At 33.2% G+C, this 22,656-nt stretch overlaps 1 protein-coding gene across 4 annotated transcripts; it reads right to left on the bottom strand.

The window, feature by feature from the left end:
• Nucleotides 1-7,319: 7,319 nt before the first annotated feature.
• Nucleotides 7,320-8,865, bottom strand: LOC116197718 (repetitive proline-rich cell wall protein 1). 4 transcript variants are annotated; one of them, XR_004155090.1, is made up of 2 exons: nt 7,806-8,865; nt 7,320-7,558 (listed from the first exon to the last, which is right to left on the bottom strand). XR_004155090.1 is itself a non-coding variant. In XM_031527948.1 (2 exons), the coding sequence occupies exon 1, from the start codon at nt 8,802-8,804 to the stop codon at nt 7,896-7,898; it is 909 nt and encodes a 302-aa protein (XP_031383808.1). In that variant the 5' UTR covers nt 8,805-8,863; the 3' UTR covers nt 7,320-7,558; nt 7,848-7,895. The 4 variants fall into 4 exon arrangements, 2 of the variants coding, with proteins under 2 accessions (XP_031383808.1, XP_031383809.1); XR_004155089.1 differs by having other exon boundaries at nt 7,844-8,864; XM_031527948.1 differs by having other exon boundaries at nt 7,848-8,863.
• Between the last annotated feature and the right edge of the window lie 13,791 nt (nt 8,866-22,656).

Below are 22,656 nucleotides of genomic sequence, written 5' to 3'. Positions count from 1 at the left end.
TTTCAGTTCGCAGGGCGCTGATTTTTGTGATTATTTTTCCTTTCTCTAGTATAAGTACGCTATTTATACTCACACCAACACATCATTGAGTAACTATTAGCCAGTCCCGATAATCAACATATCTTGCTAATGGTCCGTTGTCGGACCATAATCTTCATAATTCACAGTCATATTTACTCCCGTATACCATGATACCAAGATCTCTTCTTGGTCATTGAGTAATATTCAATACTATATAGTGTATAACGAGTAACATTATATTATATGTATAAACACGTTTGTACATGTCTAACATTACAGTCATATCATGTAACCACATGATAGAGATTTTTCATGCCACCACATTAGCAAAAATGAGCTTTTCGAAATTGTCAAAATTATGTATAGTTCGTGTCTATATATCTGTATGCTCAAATGTTCAAATAAATTAATGTTTCAAATGATAATAATCATGAAATTTATATTATGTAGCTGTCTTTTGATAAATTGAATATAAAAAGTTATGCAAGCCATCATTAATTTTGTATATATGCATATGCACGTGCCTACATCACTCACTCCATTGCCATTGGCATATGCACAAATGTAGTTGAAACAAATTACAGAGTTTATCAAGCACCAATAGGCAATGTACAAACAGTTTTCTTCTTCCATTAAAAACAAACATCTAGGAATCTGAGCAGAAGATCAAGCTGAGGACAAAGAGACACTACGACCACATTCTTTTGTATAAGTGAAGGACAAACAAGGTTCATGTGACATATATATATATATATAGAGAGTTTTACGATTATATAAAAGGTATATGGTCTAATATAAGAATAGCTAAATTTAAATAGAAAGGTACGAAAATTCTACTGATGATGATCGAATTTAGAAGTTTATGGTTTCGAGTCGACGAATTGTGCCACTATATTATACTCTTTCATCTCTATGTATGTATGTATGTATGGAGGAATCGTTCCTCTACACCAAATTTCTTCTTTCTGTGTACATAGTTTTTAGTACTCGTGGTCTGTCGGGGCGGCATATTTCGCACACATATTTATGTAAGTTATAAGATGGCACATTCGTATTATTCTATGATACATACGAGTGCATGTGTTAATATCATTTTTCAGTAGCATTGTTAATTTGATGGAACGCCCAAATAGAACCCATCTAACGTATATATATAATTATGTGTGTATATATATATATATAGATCTTCTTTACCGTTATTTTTATTATTATAAAACTCCAAAAAGTCTTTCGTCTCACTTTCCACTGCCAAAATGGACCGTGCTATTTATAATCTATATATATATATAAAGTTGTATCACATCCAATTAAATAGGGGTAAAATGTTTAATAAATTATATATGTTATATAGAAATTGAATAATATTAATTATTATTATAATTAAAGATAATGTATTCGAAAAAAACATTAAAGAAGAACATTAATCACTTATTTTTATTTTATAAGTAATTGCTATTTTATTAGTAAATAAATATACATAATTTTTATGACATAAAGAATTATTAAACTTTACTTAATTTATTTTAATAATCATTATTAGCCTTATAAAAATTAAATTAAGTAAATCTCTAGTCAAAATGATTAGTCATTTTATCTGAAATTATTCAAATTTACAAAACTTAATATATGAAATATGAGTGAGAAACAAATTGCGAATATTTAATATTAAAATTGTATAGTCTCTATGATTATTATTCTTTCATTAATAATAAACTAGCTAGGATTTTTTTATCAATCAGCATTGCTCTTCTCATTAATTACTCATTCAAAGAGAAACAACATACAATGCAAGGTCTTACAAGGCACCAACTACAGAACAAGGCATCAGCCTGAAAAAGCACAAAAACTAGCCAGGAGTTTTTTTTTAATAATTATTTTCTTATAAAATTAAAAATTGAGATCATGTCTATGAATTATTTTACATGAATTATTTTCTATGAGCTCTTTATTAATATTATCTAGCATGGGAATGAAATTTATATAGTATAGGAACAATTTTTTATTTTCTATATACTAATATAAACTAGATGAAGACCTACGCGTTGTGCGAACGACGATTATTAAAAAACTTATAGATAGAAATATCAAAATATCAAAACTTATTTGTATTGTTAAATAATGTAAAACTCGATATATATATATATATATAAATTATTGAGTTTTATGTAAAATTAGAAATTGATGAATAAGAATATGAAACTATAGAAAAATTTAGTATCATTGTTATGACTACTCAAACCGAACTTTATAAAAATAAATAAATTAATTAAAATACTGAATTCAAAGTTGATAAAAGAAAGATCTCAATTGAATTATAAAATAACAATGAGAAAGAAATATTGTATTGGTGGATTTTCAATTACTAAAGCAACACCCATAACAATTAGTTTGAAAGTTTGGCTTTAAAAATTTATTCTACAAATCAAAATTCAACCAATAAATAAGAATAAATAAATAAGGCTACTGAACTCAAAGTTCATGAAGAAAAGATTTCCATTAAATTATGAAATAAGAATAAAAAAGAAATATCCAAAGTACATAAATTAGAAAAGTCTTACATTTATTAAAATGACATTTATAATGGAATTGAAATAGAGATCATGTCAATACAATCAAAACGAAACAATAAATTTCGAATTTGGAGAGAAATTTGGAGAAGATTACTTAAACAATCAATATCAAAGCAATTAGTTTGAAATTTGCATTGAAAAATTACGAATCAAAACTCAACCAAAGAATAATAATTAAAAAATAAAGCTATCAAAGTCGAAGTTTATGGAGAAATGATTTTCATTAAATTACTAAATAAGAATAAAAAAGAAATATATGAGGCATAGAAATTAGAAAAAACTTACAGTTTCTGAAGCGGTACTAGTAATAGAATTGGAAAAGAGATCTTATGAAAACAATCAATATTGAAGCGATCAATTTCAAATTCACAAATAAAAAAATTATTCAACAAATCAAAATTTGACCAAGAAAAAGAAATTTTATGGGAAGGGGAAAAAGATGTTTAAATTATATATAGAATATTGTTCTCCTTTAAAAGATACTCGGCTAGGTAGGGGTTGTATATATGCAAAGATATTGAATTATTAGAAAAGGATAACTATATATTTACTGTATTTAATCTATATATACATAATCTATATATATTTAATCTATATATACTGACCAATAATAGGACAACTACATCTTATATATATATATATATATATATATCTTCATTCCATTTCTTCTTTTTTCTTTTTTGCGCACATTCAATTCTATATTGACTTTTATTCAATTTTTTCTTTCTATTACTAATACTATTATTAAAATTTAACTAATCTCATTTATCTATATATGATAAAATCTATATATCTTTGAAAATTATGAAAAAGTAATGATAGTTAACGGAACAAAATAGCAGCACGTAACACGGGTACGTATGCTTCTTATGGAAGTGAAAATTTGATTTTATATTATATATGTTATTATATGGCAAAAAAGAACTATATATATTATTACATCAATTTTCATTTTATTCACGTAAATTGATCATGATTACACACCAATCGATATTGAGCTATATATATGGCAATGCAAATTATTGTAATGTCCTTATTGAACTATATTTTGTTGTGGCGATGTGAAAATTCGGCTCTGAGCTTCGTTTTGTATTTTTAATGATGTGGCAACGTGAAGATTTGCCTCGAGACTTTATATATATATATATATAAACTATAAATCATTATTAATAATTATCTTAATACCTAAAGGTTTATAATAAATTTTATTTATAAAATTCGTGTAATGCACGAGTTCAATAGCATAGTTTAATTAGTAAAAATCATTATATGACGAATATGATTGCAATATTTCTAATAATAATTACCAACTCATTCTACTTCGCCTCACTCTCGCTTCTCTTTTTTTATTTTATTTTATTTCATCCTCTCTTCCTCCACATCTTTTATTTTGCCATTCTTACGTTCATATTTTTGTTTTTTTTTTGTTTTTTTGTTTTTTGCAATCATTTCCTTCTCCTATTGAAGTAAATTGTAATTAAGTTATCCGCCTACCTACTAGATTTTTTTTTTCTGTATTTCTTATGCATTGTTTTTGTGTATAACGCAGATACATCGCCTCTAATACTCCTTATATTGGAGAGACTCTTACTGGTAACTGGTATATATCATTTACTTTCCAAAAATATCCATCCAAAGATAAAACAAAATGATAAGAGTTATTAAACTATAAGCAATATTGTAAATTCATATTATAAATATCACACCACTTCTGTTTCACTCCCTCAATTCTCTCTCTCCTCTCTCTTATACCGATGACCGTAACATATATTAAATTATATGTTTCATCAACTCTATTAGTCATGACCCTATGAACTTTCGGATACCAAAGTACATACGAAATACATATATATATATATATATATTGCATCATACATGGCCGAACGTTATAAACTTAATTAATATATTAAAAATATAATACATAAATAAAAATAATTTATAATGCAATGCATGTGGTACGTGTATATAAATATTTAAAATAGAATTATGTGTATTTCAAGCGTAACGACTCTTGTATTCTATATTATAAAAGGAAGAAAAAGGACGAAATATGGGTGACATTTACTTTCCAATTTTTCTCATAATTAAATATCTCCGTTAATTGATCATCCTATGACAAGGAAGTTGTGGATAAATAGCGATTTATCTTTTAACCATCGACTTTTTAACTTATTCTCATCCTCTTATTCTCTCCTTCTCTCTCCCTCCCAATCCCTCACGATTATTCCCCTTTTTATATTTTCCATCTCAATATTATAAATGGGAGAAGAAAACTTTTGGTCTAACATTTGAATTTCGAAATTAATCATTAGGTTAGATAGAAGTTGTGATTAAGTTTGTAAATTCACACACTCCTACATTTTCCCTCAAAACTCCTCTTCTCTCTCATTATCACTAATTTTTCTCATGTCGTTCCGTTGCTCCTTCCATGCAGACAACACTTTTAGTTATTCATTTTCAACTTATAGTTTTACTTCAATTTCTTTTTTTTTAAATTAGTTATCTTTCCTTTATTTTAATTCATAAAATTTCAATACAATTAAAAGACTAAGTTCATTTTTTTGTTTGAATTGCATAATTTTGTGATGATATTAATACTACAAAAAGAGTAAGCACTAAAAATGAAAAGATGGTATTTCCGCGCGTACGAGCATTAAATCTAACTATATCTCTATAATACTTATACTGGAGAACTCCTGATCAGTGGTTTAACATTCACTTATCAGAATAGTTTATGACAAAATAAAACCCTAAAATAAGAGCCACTAGATGGAATGGTGAACTAGTCAATTTACTTACCTTTTGTAATTTTCAACCCCACTTTTCATACTTTTCTCCTTTTTTTTTGTCTGCTTTCTTTCTCTCTCCTCTCTATCTCTATCTCTCCTCTCTTTTCTTTTTTCGCTGGCCGGAACTCTCTTTCCAATGCCTTTTTTTCTGTTTCATATCAAGTAATTTTCATTTTTAGTAATTACTTTAGTGAATATCTTTATAAATCATCATCATAAAAAATCTACACATTACAAAAATATGAAAACATAGTTACACATTTTAGAGATTTTAAATAAGCAAAAAAGAAATTTACGACAAACCGTGCCTGGCACGATTTATGTCTTATTTGAATAACGAGAGAGAGAAGATAGAGGGAAGGAGCGAAAGTTGGGGGAGTGGGTAGTTATTTTGCGGAAGTTACAATTATCCCCTTAATTGAGTGATGATTAAATAATAGACATAAATAACATGGATAAAAATAAAATTCGAAAGACCAACGTGGATTGTTTCAAGTGGCTTGGCGCTTGTTCTCCTTAAGCAAGGTCTAAGGTTTAAGTATTGTGAATGGAGAAAATCCATGTTGGGAGAGCTTTATTTCTTGGTGGGTCGACCCGGCTTTACTGAATTAGTCAGGGATCCATTGGACTTCCGGATGTCAGGGTGCACAAAAAAAATAAAATAAATAAAAGTCGAAAGTTAGTCAAAAAAATCCATTCTCCTTTTTATAGTATTAGGTAGTGCAGATACACCACACATAAATTTGTTTCAATTGACGAAAAACACACAAATATATTAGAATTATTATCAGTGTCGTGTGCATTGCATGTGTCTCGCTACTAATATGTATATATGTATATATATATATGTGTGTGTGTGTGTGTGTGTGAGAGAGGTCCAGAGATGGAGCTAGCGCACCCTCACGCCAGTCCCGCAAATGTGGTTGCACGTATTTAAGTAAGGAATGTAACTTATCAAACCAACGTTTCTCATCAAGAATATTATATATTAAAGTGTATGCCATATATCAAAAGGAGGTAGCGTAATAGCGCATGTTCTCGCCTGATAACCTAGAGATTTTAGATTTGCTATTCGGCAGGATTACCGGTGCCCCTTGATTAATTATTAGGAATTGTATTTCATTATACTAAATTCATGAAATTCTTATATAACTGAAAAAAAAAAGTGAGTGCCATATCATCATTTCAAAAAAAAAAGATGGGTCGTGATATAACTGGGACTCGCCTGACTAATATATATATCTAAAGGGAAAAATTAGCAGTACCGCGTACATGAATATGCATTATGGACATTCCCAGCTAATTTCTCCTGCCTTCCTAGTAGGCTAGGCCAGGCTCTGTGGGGATAGTTTATTACTTGAACCGGTGAAAGTGCTTGCATATTATATGTATACACCATATTATTATGAGAATACGTCAATAATATCGATTCCTTAAAGCTTATAGCCTTTTTATAGTATTAAGTGACGTGCATATTTCCAGCGTCACCTAACTCTTGTAAGGAAGGGTGGTCTCGTCGTCGTCGTTAAATTTTGTGATAGCTTAGGAGGCAGGGATATGCTAGCTAGCTAGTGCTCTCTCTCTCTCTCAATACATATATATATATAGAGAGAGAGAGATTAGAGAGAGCAGCGAGATAGCTAGCTAGTGGAGACTAGCGAGATTCAATTATTAATAGAATAATATAGAAAGAGTTCGTCACGTACGTAAGTAGCAAAACAACAAAAATGAATCATTCTATGATCCTTTTGTATCTTTCTCACGCAAATACTATATATATGTATATGTATATATATCTCAAAAGATCGATCAGCATCATCACAGCAAATAAAAAATGCGCACACAGAGTTCTTTTTTGTCTTTTAGGGTGTTAGCCCCGCTTTCCTGTCGAAAAAAATGCGCTCACACACACACATATATATATATATACGGATATTAATAATATAAGCAATTTTACCATTGCGAAAGAGATCAGAGATTAATCTCCACTAGATTACTGATGATGACTTTGAAGAACACAACATCTGACAATAATCATTAAAACAAATGGTGTTAAAATACAATGCGACATCAATGATCTTTCAGAAGCAATTAAAAGGGGAGAGAATATATTGGGCTCGCTAGCTCTCGACATGCATCCTCTCATGTCGAACTCGTCCGAATGCTCTAGCAAGCAACCTGCATTGACCGATTGAGAACTTCCATCAGAGATCACTTGTGTCGTAACAAATCTTTGTTTTTTCTAATTCTTTTTTCCCTTTAAAATTTCTCGGGTAAAATTTTTTTCCTCTTTCTTTAGTATATATAACTGGATGATTAAGAAGCAGCGACATATCAAAATATATATTATATCAAAATATATGTAGGTAGCTGTTTGAGGAGAGTGAAGAGAGACATCGAGTTAATTATTAGTTAGCTATAACACCTGCCGCGGGGAGGGAGGGAGGGGTGATCGATTCATACGTACGTACAGTGTCTTGTCTTGTTTCATTGTTGTTTGCGAGCTATATAATGCCTAGAGGGAGCAGGTGTAACCGGGAGGAGGAGTCTTGCCACAGGTGACGAGCAGCTGGAGAGCTAGGGGAACGTAGATCTTGAGGTTGAGCACCTTCAGCTTCAGGGTGGTGCACAGGCACACCGCTGCCTCCAGCTCTACCAACCCCGCCAGCACCGGGCAGCACTCATTCACCGCCGGGTCTCCCACTCCAATATGCACCAGCCCTCCCAGGAGGTCCACACACGCCCCCAGCTTCAGCGTGTCGATTGGGCAGGTGTCCTTTGGAGCAGCTGGTGGTGGGCACGGCTTCCCTGTCGGTGGCTTTGGGATGACCGGCGGCACTGTGACTGGGGGCAGGGGCAGTGTCACCGGGGGCAGGGGCAGCGTGATAGGCGGCTTCGCAATGGGGGGCAGAGTCACTGGGGGCATCACGACTGGGGGAAGTGTGATCGGCGGCTTCACAATGGGGGGCAGAGTCACCGGGGGCTTCACGATGGGGGGCAGTGTCACCGGCGGCACCTCAACAGGTGGCTTTATGGGAGGGAGAGTGACGGGGGGCTCGACAATGGGAGGCACTGTGACCGGCGGCACCTCCACAGGCGGCTTAATGGGAGGGAGAGTGACGGGGGGCAAGGTGATGGGGGGCTTGACGATGGGAGGCACTGTGACCGGCGGCACCTCCACAGGCGGCTTAATGGGAGGGAGAGTGACGGGGGGCTTCACGATTGGGGGCAAGGTGATGGGGGGCTTCACGATCGGAGGAAGGGCGATGGGGCCCTTGCCGCCTCGGCCTGGCTTCTTACCGGGCTTGTGGCTGGGCTTGGGAGCGTGCTTGCCGCAGTAGCCGCAGCCGAGGATGGGAGCGGCTGTCAAGATGCAGAGCATACATATGAGGAGAAGGGCATTTATTATCTTTGTGGAATCCATGGCTATAGCGGTGTCCGTTACGTCTGTAGTGGCAATGGCAAAAGGGCTTTGGAGGGAGGGGATTATATATAGGAATTTCGTGGTGAGGTGAGCTTAGCTTGGGAACGGAGGGGCATGGATGCAAACAAAGGAAGACTAATTGGAGGGATTAGTTAAAATTTAAGAGTGTGTTTGGTTTCAGAGTTAAAGTAACTTTGATTTTGATTTTGATTTTGATCGTGGAAAATGATAAATGAGATGATATTATAAATTTGACTTAGGAAACGTGTATTTTTATTGTATAGTGGGTAGAGTTAAAATCAAACTCTGAAACCAAACGGGTCCTAAAAGAGGAGATATGATAGGAAGAACCTTCTTATTTTATTTTATTTTATTATTTTTTTTTTAGAAAAGCACATCACGTGAACCTTTTTCTGAAGAGGGCCAGGGCCAGCCCCATGGCTCGCGGCAGCTGCCAAATTTTGCTAGTTGGCAAATATGATCGATCATACACCTCTCCACTCCGCACTCTACTCCGCTCACATTATATACAAACATACACATATGCACATTCATGTATATGTTGCACGTCATTCCAACTTGGAATTTTAACCTACCCTTAGCTAGATGCGCCTCCTTCCATTCACCCATCCATGGCATCAATCTGTCGCTAGTGAAATTCACTAGCTAGTTAAAGTTAAACACACACACACACACACACATTCATATATTCATATATATATATATATATATATATATTCACACACCGAAAAGAGAAGAAAAATAAAAGAAAAGAAAAGCAAGAAAAACTTAAAAGTGTTGCTACCCCTCTTCTTATTTTCATATAGGTTGCTTGTATGTACAAGCAGCAGGAAGACCATTAGTAATTAATCATGAGAAAGAGAGAATCATACTGACCAGAACCAAATGCATGCTATATATATGTATATATACGCGCACTGCTCGGTCGACTGAGAGGTACTTATAATTTAATCGATATATCAATATCAGTATATATTATATTTGAGATAACAAATAACCACCCGGTCCCACAGTACGTACAATATAATAGGCAATGCAACACCAATCAAGAAACAATATGCAATATAATTTATCACCGTTCGGAAATTACGAGAAGGTCCCATGCCCATGTGACACTCCTTATCTTTTTATTAGCTACCTTGCTCGCTTTGGGGGTTCACGTGCTGAAAGAATGATGGGCCTCCGATCTCTCTCTCTCTCTCTCTCTAATAGTATTTGTATCATTGTATATATAGTACATGCATGTATAATAGAATTTTCATAAATTCACACATTGCGTGGAAAAATATCAAACTTATTTATTTGAAAAGTCGACAAACTCAAGAAAATATTGTATTTGAATAGTTATATATTACAGATATATAATCATAAAAGATTGTTAAAATTAAATTATTCCACCTCAATTCCCAGGCTTCTTTTTTAATATATACTAGAGTGTCACTTGCGCTATGTGCGTGATTAAACTCAAGAACCGTGTTATACGCGTGAAATTTTCAGTTCTTTTTATTTTTAGTCCTCTTTGATTAGGTCATTTTCAAAACAAAATAAAATCAAGGAGGCCAAAAGGATAGAAAGAAAGAGTTTTTTTTTTTCTGGATAGAAATAAAGAGTGTTACTTAGAAAGAAAATAGGGAGGTGGTTACTTACGAGGAAGTTAAGGGTGGAAACACGTCCATGACAATAACTAGCTAAAATTGTTTTCTTCATTAAATAGGACGTAGTGTAATAGCGCAAGCTCTCACCTAATAAACAAGAGGAGTTCGATACTTAGTTAGACTATCAGTGAACTTTATTAATTATTAAAATTTATATTTGTTTGCATTATATTTAAGAGCATTTTTTTGTAAACTTATTGAAGATATTCTTGTAAATTCATGTCAGGGAGGCTTCCTCTTTATAGTATATACTAAACTCTACCCATGGGTTCGGCGAGACAACCGTGGAAAGAATAAAAGAAAGTAAAAATTGGACATAAAATTTTAAAAAGGAAAAATATTAATATGATAGAACATAGGATTACGAGTTTAAAGAAGGAAAGATTGACTTGTGAAATGAAAGAGAGAGAAGAATAACATTAAAAAACAATATAATCATTTATCTTACCTCTTTTATTTTTAATTGTATAATATCTCAACTAATAGTAAAAGATATTTTGAACTTTTAAACCATCCTATTAATTAGGAGGTAGTGATAAAACTCAACTTTCACTTAAATAATAGTATAAGATAAGATGAGATATAAGATAAGAAGATATGTATATATATATTTACATACATACATGTCTATAATTTCTTTTATATAAGTAAACCGGTAAAAGTGATATATATATATATATATATATATATTTTGGGGTGTGCTTTTCTTTCTCTTCTTTGTTTTGGTTGAGTAAAACAGATTGAGGGAATTTGATGTGAATCGAACGCGTAAATGTTGAAGTTTTACGGTCAAAAAGTGACGCAGTGAAACTATAGAACCAATTGTAATCTGTTGATTCGCGTATGAATGTCAAAAAATAATCTTCTATAACCTGTTAATTCTACGAATACCAAGGACTAGACATCAAATTTGTTGATTCAATCAATGCCGAATTTGGGAAAATAGAGAAAATATTCTCTTGAAATTTTATTCATAAAAAAAAAACTAAACTCTCCTTAGCTCTAGGGCTTGCATCGCTTAAATAGGAAAAACGAAATTATAACAAAGGAAATAAAAATATTCTCTAAAATAAATTATTTCCTAAAAATTGCAAAATGAAATTATAACGAAAGAAATAAAATATTCTCTAAAATAAACTATTTCCTAAAAATTGCAAAAAATATCTAAATAACATAAAATTGCAACGTCTTGAAATTCCAGAATTTCATGGCAGCCTTAAGCTCGAGGAGTTTCTTGATTGGCTAGCCACAGTCGATGAGATCTTGGAATTTAAAGGAGTGCCCGAAGATAAACGTGTACCGTTGGTGGCAATCAGATTGCGAGACAGAGCCACGACATGGTGGCAGCAGGTCAATTAACTAGAAGCAGATTGGGCAAGCCGAAAATTGTGACGTGGGAGAAGATGAAGAAGCACTTGCGAGCCAGTTTTCTGCCATATAATTTTCAGAGATTGATGTACCAACGACTGCAAAAACGCTCAAATAACATAAAATTGCCACGTCTTCTGCCGTATCATTCTCTCATAGATGGAGAGAATTTGCCATCGAATCATCATCGTTCGAGCTATTACTTTGATCTTCACGAATATAGAGATTAATACGCTTCTGCTGTTTTCTCACTTGCCACTTAAATGCCTTCTTCTCTTTGCGAACTCTTTCTCTTAATTCTTCGTACATAAAATTTTGTACACCTCTTAGCCAATAAACACTTTCACTGAATCTTTGCTTTCATGATTGAGTCATGTGTACTTCTGCTGTTTTCTCACTTGCCACTTAAATGTCTTTTTCTCTTTGCGAACTCTTTCTCTTAATTATTCGTACATAAAATTTCGTACACCTCTTAGCCAATAAACACTTTCACTGAATCTTTGCTTTCATGATTGAGTCATGTGCACTTCGACCGACTTTGGCAACTGAATAACCTCTGAAATCGGCACCGTAAGCATCCATGCATCTTTCTTTGCATTGGAAATTTATTCATCTAGAATATCCTCAATCTGAGCACAATAATGAAAAAGTTTATCAACTCCAACATCCCTTAATATGGATTTGTTGACAACGAACGTTGGTTTTCCTTGATCATCAAATACAAATTATCTAACTTATTCTTGATTTTCATCTGGATATATATCGAAAACTGGATTGGCTTCATCATATGATATGTCTTTGATCTTCAAATCCAATTCGTCCTCCTCCGCAACACGACTTTGATTAGCCGTTCTTCGGGGCGACATCGCTGATCCAAGAGCGAACGCGGCTCTGATACCAACTGACACAGCGGAACTAAGGAACAATTGTAATCTGTTGATTCGCGCACGAATGCCATAAAACAATCTTCCATAACCTGTTGATTCTACGAATACCATGGAATATGCATCAAATTCATTGATTCAATCAATGCCGAATTTGGGATAATAGAGTAAATACTCTTGAAATTTTATTCATCAAAACTAAACTGTCCTTAGCTCTAGGCTTACATCGGTTAAATATGAAAAACAAAATTATAATGAAGGAAATAAAAATATTCTCTAAAAATTGTAAAAACGTCCAAATAACATAAAATTGTCACTTCTTCTGCCGCATCAAAAAGCTTTATAACATTTTTCTCAATAAATCCTCAAGTTTTTATGGGCACAGTAAACACTAATATAGTGCTCGATATGTCCATCTTTTTTTTTTAAAGTTATATGTAATAGTATTTTCCAATGTTCGTTCTTGGATAATATATGTTATGAAAATATTTAAAAACTTAGAAATATAATTTATAACGAATCTGTGTTGGTTACGTAGTTGTTTCATACATTTGCATTAATTGAATCATTCTTTTAAATCTAAATCAAAATATTATTTTATTTTCTACTTATTAAGTATAAAAAAGCAATATGTAAGGCAAGAATATAATATCGTTTATTATAAAAACAACCAGAAGTAATAATGAGAATAGGGAATAATCACATCTAGGCTGATCAAACTGTTATTTATGAGGTGCAACTCAGTTAGTAACTGATAACTCTATGATTTAGAGTTATTTAACATATATATTTGCATACTTTACGTTTAGTTGCTCGAGTTTAGTTTAATTTTAGTTCCTTTTAGGTTGATTTTCATGGTGTAGTTAGTTGGCAGGATTTTGCAATGTTATGGTTGTTTTTAGTTAAATGTTGATATTTATTTGTTTTCTTTTCGTAGGACATGAAGTAGTGGCAAGGAAGACTCAAAGTTGGATCAATTGATGTCGTAGCATTGTGAAGGATGCCGTAGCACAACTTGAGAGCAACATGGACGAGTTTAGGCGATGTCGTAGCATAGGCGAGAATGTAGTAGTATTGATCGAGCACAAAAACCTTATGCACGATTTTTGCAATTCCTACTTATTTCGGAATGTTCGAAGATTCTTTTGGAAGGAAATATCATGTGGAATATCTTGAAGACCAAGATTAATAGATTTCCCTTGTGCTTAATTTTAGGAAGTTGAAGGCTCTTAAATAGGGAAATTAGATTTAAGAATATCTATTGAATTTTATTTGACAATTTTAGCTTTTAGCTTATAAAAGCCCAAGACTTGGGCGTGAGAATGGGGTGGAAGGCACAAGGAACAAAGTCGCCTTCTAGAGGGAGAAGTATTTGTATTTTAGGATTCGTATAGCATGATTGTGTTATATTATCTTAGACTTTTGTTCATTTATCTTTAATTTCAATGTCTATGTTGAATTCTTGCATGTGTTATTCATTCCTTATCGGCTAATTTCATATGCTATGATGCAATTGAACCCGCATGTTAATTCGTTTATTTTCTTTTGATTTAGTGAGTTTATGATTTTAATCAATTTAGTTTATTTCCGTGCTTAATGCTTGCAATTACTTAATCACCAATTGTATTGATTTCAATGGTCTAGATGAACTCGAGAGGGGAATTATAAATATAGATTAGGGGTAGACTATCCTAAGATCATCTTTGATAGATCGTTTAGAGGGTAGATTAAGGTCTACGGTTGATTTGTGGTAGGATAAGAATATACTTATTCACCTTAGGTAGTCGAAGGGTTGATATTTAATGAGCTTGCATTAATTCGGTAACCATAGGAATATAGGGGATCGGTTAATGTAAGTCTTTTCTTGAGTGATTTGGAAGAACATTAAGGATAATTAAAAACCTAGGTTAGTAGGGATAGAGGGAGTAACTCGAGTTAGCTATGTGTTGGGGGAAATTGTAATTCTAAGCCGTCTCACCAATTGATTATTTATTGTTCTTGATTTGTTTTATTTTATTTTATTTTAATCAATCGATCTTTGATTTACTTGACTTTGATTAAGTTGTGAATTTCGATCGCTAGTAGAGTTTTAGATCAAGTCATCGTGAGAACGATATTCTATTTATCATTATGTTACTTGTAATGGACCATCAAACAGTAACGCGTTAATGTTCCAAGCACTAGGTTGGGGGTTCAAGTGTCCTTGGATACTCGGGAGCAAATAAGGGGGTAAGGTCCCCCATTTGTTGTCAAACCCACTTGCGGTAGAAGTACTCTGACTATAAACTGGTGGATGAATGATATTCCCTTGATACCTCATTAGGGTCGCGGTGACAAGTTCAAGTCCTCAGGTCCTGATGTAGTTATGGTTCAAATTGGACATTTCACAGTGGGGTTCGGGCCTATATAATTACGTTATGTGGCGGTTGCTACGCCTAGGGTTGTTCAAAAATAACCAATAACCGACCCGAATTGGAAAACACCGATCATTTCGAATCGAGCCACTCGAGCGCTCGTCGACTTCGAGTTCGACACTGCCAACTCTCCAATCCGAGTCTCCGAGCTAATTGGTGAGTCTCTTGAGTCTCTCTTGTCTCTCCATTGTCGATTGAAGTCCGATTTGCACAGCCCTAACCCTAAGTCCGATTTGCACAGCCCAGCCCTAACCCTAAGTCTAGCACTGAGTTCGATTTGGCTCGTTGTCATTGTGGACGTTGTCGAAGCTTTTGACCAGAATTGTCCTCGATTTATTATTCACAACGAATTGGGGCTAGCCATGGGAATGAATAACATATTGGGGTTCCTTTCGCTGCCCATTGAACTTACTTATTGCCATTGGGGTTAGCCCCGAGGCCATGAAATTATTGGGGTTCCTTTTTCTCAATCTAGACACTTAAATAATTGCAGATCTAAAATACGACATTTAGCTGAATGACCAATTGGGGTTCCTTTCGCTGCCCATTTTTCCTTATGTTGCCCATTGAGCTTACTTATTGGGGTTAAATCTTTATATCAAAGGTTGCAACTTTATGTGATCTGTTGTATGACAAATTCAAGCTCGGTTTGCTTATTTATTCTTGTCATTTACTTCCTTTCGACATAAATGGTAGAGAATTCCATATTTGAGCTGATAATGAACTCTTAGAGAATTTGAAAGAGGCTTAAATAGTTGAGCTGATTTGGACTTCTTTCTTTTTTTCCTTGTAGATGTCATCATCCGATTCGTCCAGTCATAATGATAACTTGCCACCTCCGAGTAAAGGAGGGGCAGAAGCAGATCCTCATGCCTCAGTCCCACCAAGAACTAAATCTACCGAGGATCATCTGCATCCCAAATTGCTGGTGCGTCATTTGATGCTTATGCACTATACAGTAGTTGATATTGGATTTCTTAGTTATTATGCACTATGCATTATGCAGGATCTTGGTTGAATCGAGGTTGATGCTTATGCACTTGGATCTTGTTTTGAACTTATGCACTATGCTGCCTTGACTTTTGAGGGGCATTGATTAATGCTTATTTCATTTTCTAGTTCACAGTTTACTCGGTAATTGTAATTAATAATTGGCTATGCATAATTGCTTTTGCATATGCTTGTTTTCTTTTTTTTGGCCTAATGATAATGATAATTATTGGTAAAGTTGCAAATACGTATAAATTGTCATTAAAAATTTCAAAAAAAAAATCAAAATCATGAATTTTTTTCAATTTTGCATTTTTGGTTCGGTTTGGAGAGGCGCACGAACCGAACCGTGTGAAACGGTTGACCGATTAACCGAACAAAAAATAACCGATTAGAAATGGTTCGGTTATTTGGCTGTCAAATGGTACCATTCAGACTGGTACTCCGAAGTCAAACCGTTTGTGCAGTTCAGAAGGATATTCGGTTCGGTTTTCAAACGGAGCCGCACCATGAACACCCCTAGCTATGCCAGTCGCCCCTCAACCCCTCTTACCTATAAAAAATATTGTTATTCTTGTAATCATGAATTAGGTGTTAGCTCTCTCAACATATTATAAGATAGCAATAAATAAAAAAAATTACGCCATCGATTTTGAAAGGAAATTAAAAATAAAATAAAACTTAGGTGAAGAACTTACTTTCTCGATTTATATAATAGAATACATCCTATCATAGTGGTGGTCACAGTTCGTGAGTTATCCCCTATTTATAATGTGGTAAGTGATCGACTTAACATTTACAATTAAAAGTTTGAAAACTGAACTTTGAAAAGAATTTCTTTTACGAAACCTTGTACCTAAAATTTTAGAAATATTCTAAAAAATTTTAAAATTTCTAAAAAAATTTAATGTAGATAGACAAATTTTAAATTTATTAGAATTTAAGTTCATGTTTATTAATTAATATTATAAGATTCAAAACTAAAAAAAGATTACGTTTTATCTGAATCCTATCATGATTCTATTTTGAACAATCCTATCATGATTTTTAAAAAAAATTAAAAGCCTTCGAAAATTAATAATTTATTAAAGTTATTATAAAAATTTTCAAAAGATTAAAAAATAAAGAAAATTCATTGAGTAATTTGGGTATTTTGAGTCAATCAAGCCGAGGCTATCTCAACTTTGCTTTCATACATATATATATATATGTATGTATGTTATAGTTACGGAGTCCATGGATGGCACTATGGGTGTTTGGGTCCGGCTACCTTACTATTTTTCACGATACTTGGATCCTACTCTGTAGGGGACATGTTCCAAGATTTTGAAATCAAAACCTTATCGAAACTTGAATTATACTACATGTTTCTGGTACCTTGTTGGAACCTGTAATTGTTTTTTCTCTTCAAGCGCAATAAATGAAATAAATAACTAAAATCGAACAGATCTCATTCATAATCACACAAAAAAATAAATGTCGACGTAGATTAAGTGGATCACATCCATCCACAGAACTAAAGAATATTATAGCTCTTCTTAGGATTATATAATAGACAAAACAAATATGCAACTAAAAGATTATGTAATTATTTAGCAAAAAAAGGATGGTGTAACTCTTCTTAGGATTTTGTAACTAATACATCGCACATAGAGAATTATTTAAATATAAAAAAATTAGAAAAAATACAGGTCCCGGAAATTGGTTCCATGGGTACCATGTATGTTGGAACCGGAACCAGAATCTATTTGCACCGATTCCTTAAATTACTACCCGGCCCTTGCCTTATTTTCAATTGGAGTTACCCAAACCCTACCCTAACGGGTAGATTCCAACCGGTTCCGGGAATACTGGGTATCCATGCACACCCCTAGGTGACAGGGGATATAATGTAATCTTTTTTTTAATTATATTATATAAAATATGCGTTATAAATTGTTGAAAATAGTAACTTATAATCAATAAGTTTGTATTATTAGATGTTAAGACTGATGATAATTCAATGTCATGAATAAAATAAGCAAAAAATAACATAAAAGAAGATAAATTATTATAAATCTTCGAAAATCAAATACTGTCAAGAGTATACATAGAAACTTTAAAAGAAAATTTTCAATCACGTCAATATGAATTTTTGTCTTCAACATCATCTAATATTCATATATTGTTATATTGTATCTTATGTTAACCTCATACGAAAATGGAGAACCCAAAACTTCTACAAAAGTTTATATATTAAAAAGTAAAAGTTGAAAAACTCAAAAGTTTAATTGTAAATGTAATAAAATAAACTCTAGTAGCAATATTAGCATCGCATTGGTCACAATTTATATGCAGTATCTCCATTATTTTATAACATACCATACAAAATATAATATAAATGAGCCAACATATCTATATATATGATATGATTTGCTTTTTGAAAATTAAATATATAACTAATCATATCTATCATGATCCAATTTGTTCATTGAAAAACAAATGTGATCTTACTTGATTTATTTTATTTGAATCTTTCATAAAATATTTATTATTTTAAAAAGTTCAAAAAATAGAAAATAATGAACGGTCCCATAAAGTTATATCTATATATTTTGAAAAATTAAAAGATTCATTTTCTTAAAAAAATTAAAAATGAGATAAAATAACGATCGTCCTACAAATTTATATTTATGTTTTAGAAATTTTAAAAATAAAAATAAAATTCATTTTCTAAAAACACTCAAAAAATCAATGACCATAACGATCAGTCCCACAAATCTATATTTATATCTTTAAAATATGGATTAATGACCATAAAACACTACTTTTTGTCAAAAAATTCTAATTCTAGAATAACTTTTTGGAAATTACATAGAAAGAGAAGAACTATCTTTTTAGTTGCACGTCAATTCTACTGTCAATTTTGACGGTACCGGCTAACGTGGCTTTAACGCTGACATGTGGTACATGGTGATTGGTCGAGTGAACCCTACATGATTTATTCAATAAAAAAATACTATGAAAATTTTAAAAGGAAAAGAAGAAGCAAAATTCAAATGATCAGGTGCTAAAAAGGAAGGCACGCACTGGCTAGAAGGAGAGGGTATTTTGCAAGATGAGTGTGGGGCGGATGGCCTGGACGTCGGGTTAGTTTTAGGTGAGTCGCGCTTGTTATCCTTAATAAGGCCCTGGGCATGAGTCTTGTGATTTATTAAATGCACTTATTGGGTTTCCGAATATCAAGTAATATAAATCAAAAAAATCACAAATACAAAGAGACTATTTAAATTGATGACGAAATTGATTTTTTTTATCTTTGGGAGAGATTTATTTTTTAGTGGGTCGACCTCGCTTGAATCTAGATTAGTGAGACCTAGTGGAATTCTAAATATCAAATGGCTTAAATTCAATAAAAATTAAATATAATATATATAAAAGAGGGATGGCCAAATGGGTGGCTGGGTGGGATAATCCACCCTACTTGCCACCATCATCCAACATAAATAACAGTTTTAATTGCCTATAGGGAAAACCCATCCTACTTGTCACCACTGTCCAACGTGAACAACAGTTTTAATTGTATTTACATATTGTGTAGTCTATATATAATATGTATATATAAATTCGAGGATATCTCAGCGCAATAATTAAACGCAAAGATAGTCTGAACTTGTTGCATAGTTAGTTCTCCATGCACGTCTGACAATCATGTGTTCGAGGTTCTGAAGTAAATATGTTAATTTATATATTTCCTCACATGAACGGAGCTGAACATAAAACTGAATAAACAAGGGCCCTTTTGTATGTGGTTGGCTTTGAGTTATATATAACACCAATTCTCAAGGAAAAAAAACTAAATAAACAACACCGAGAAGCAGGGACGGAAGGAGTAAAGGATTGGGGGGAATTGTCCCCTCTGGACAACAACAATTACCTCCCATAAACAAAGGGGATTACAAAGCTCTGGATATACCAACGTAAAAATAACAAAAGAGCAAGATAATACACATACCGGCACAAATATAAGACCGCCCCATAGAAAAACAAGGTTGTCAAAGAGAACAGAAGTCCGTTTTAGATGGTGGAACCAGTCCATGCAATGAATTCGACTTCCCGGTTTATACCTTGCTTCGCAAAGAAGTCAACCATATTGTTGGCCTCTCCGAGTGTATGAACAAATTTTCCTTCAGCCAAGCGATCTCTCAAAGCCGACCAAGATCATATTAATGTTGCCAGTTAATCGCCAAGGATGCCCGTTGTCCTTTGTAATCCAAGTGAAGGCATTGAAAGATTCCATATTGTCATGAAGTCAACACTGACACGATATCTAAACCGATGCCATTAGGATATTGATGATGCCAAAAGTTCTTAGAATATTTATGTATTGGAATATATATCATAGAATAGCTTTAATTGGCTGGTGTGCGCGTATGTGTGTATATAATGGTCGAGTTTCTCCTACCAAAATATATATATGGCTGAGTTCCTCTGATGATACGGTGGTTTGCTTGGAAAATTCTGCATAAATATTTAATTAATGGTGCATTGATAATAGGTGCATTGAAGGAGCCGAACCTTTTTTTTTTTTCGGTTGGCAATGGGTTGAGTGCCAGCCGACCTTATATTTCTAGTGATGTGTCTTACATTCGTGCATGCATATAGAGAACTTCGGCTGCTGCAAATTTTTCTTTTTCCTTTTCGAGATGCATCATGATGATATAAGAAATTCCTAACAGATTCTGACTAATTAAGCTCAAGCAGGTCGACTTATTAAAAGATAAATCTTTTGCAATGATGAACTTCCTCTATTTGTAGAATTCAAATTTGCGGCCTTATTTAAAATTAAATTAAGTGTCGAATTTTTTAAATTAATATTTTTCCATGCCCCTATTCAAAACATCTTGATTATTTCTAGGCTTCTGTCCAGCTTTGACTTTGAACTAGATCCAAACGTTGGCAATGAAGGTAAGTAAAAATATTCACCCCAAAATAAGGTAAGTAAAATATAATTGATATTATGACCCAAAAGATAAATAAAATTGCCATCCGAAAAAAAAGAGAGTAAAATATGCATATTATAAATCATAAGAATGTGATTTAGCAGTATAATAAGTTCCTAGTGAATGGACTTTACATGTAGCGTAAGGATTCAAATTCCACTTGAAGCACCTTAGCCAAGGCTAAATTGATACCTAAATGAGATTGGTTTCAGTCATAAGGTTAAAAATGTCCATGATCTGACCAATAAATTACATATAGAGCTGATGTACCTACACCAGAATAAGAATTAGACGGCCTTGGGTTGGGGGGGGGGGACATTAATTAATTATGGGAGATGGATCAACATACTATAAATACAGCAAAGCAGCCATGCGAACTCGGAGGGGAAACAAATTAAGAAAGGGATAATATGCAGAGAGAGAGAGGTCGACATGCATGTCTAGTCAAAAATAAGAGTGATGGATGATTTATGTGCATCTGTCAACGGGTTGGATTTTTTTTTTTTGAATATATGATCTAATACAATAAAATATAAAATATAAATAGTTAATATAAGGACATGAATTGTCCTATATCGAATTTAAAATCTTTTATTTACTAAGCGAGAGCATACGTACATCACTGTATTATACATTATTTAATATATAAATACATCATTGGCATGCATGCTGGTAGTGATTTATAAGTGCTATGAGCCAGTCATATAACAGCGAGGTGATTTCTAATTCCAGTGAGGTATATATATATATCCACATATTCTAACAGTGCTCGACATGTAGGCTTTCATCTTATTTAAGCTTTTTGGTGAAGTGGATATATAGGCAGTTCTAAGCAGTTATACCTATTAACTAAAGTCTTTAATTAGGTCCAAATTTGTACTCTATTAGCTCACGCCTTTTTTCATGAGAAAGAATATATCGTGCAATTTGGTAATGAATTTTCTGGGGGTAGATGATATAAAGGAATAAGGGTAAACCGCTAGATGTAAACATCTGCAGTTCCCCCTTGTCCTCGAATGATTGAATAATTAATTAGTTTACTAATTAACCGAAAAAAATGTATATTTTATTATGTATATATGTACGTATTGGAATGACAAACGTAATTAGTAAGGAAGAGAATTAATGGAATATGAGGAGCAGAATGAGACAAAGATTTCAGAGGAAGCACAGTGCGAAAGCACACGTCGGACGATCAATCTGTGCACATTCTACCGAATCGATCATTACGTTCAGATCGATTAAGTAGTACAATGATGAAATATATAATTAATAAATAGAATATAATGTATTTATAATTCAGTGAGTCTAACATTAATTACTGGACATTTGTTGTGGAGGTAAAAAAGAAAAAGGTTTTTGATTGGTTGAGAGCCGCCTCTAGCTACGTACTCAGCACGCATATGAACCAAATCGAAATTGAATGGCTCTGATTCTGAACTGAAGATCATATCTACCTTCTCCCCTCCCCTCCCCTCTCCTCTCTTCGTGAAGATAAATGATAAATCCCAAATTTACGCACGCCAATGAATGGCGTG

The sequence above is a fragment of the Punica granatum genome, chromosome 2 (assembly GCF_007655135.1).
Source record: "Punica granatum isolate Tunisia-2019 chromosome 2, ASM765513v2, whole genome shotgun sequence".
Classification (NCBI taxonomy): Eukaryota; Viridiplantae; Streptophyta; class Magnoliopsida; order Myrtales; family Lythraceae; genus Punica; species Punica granatum.
This window is presented reverse-complemented; position numbering and strand designations above follow the sequence as displayed.

Coding starts and splice junctions, on each gene's coding strand:
- LOC116197718 (XM_031527948.1), bottom strand. CDS start 8,804: ATGGATTCCACAAAGATAATAAATGCCCTTCTCCTCATATGTATGCTC.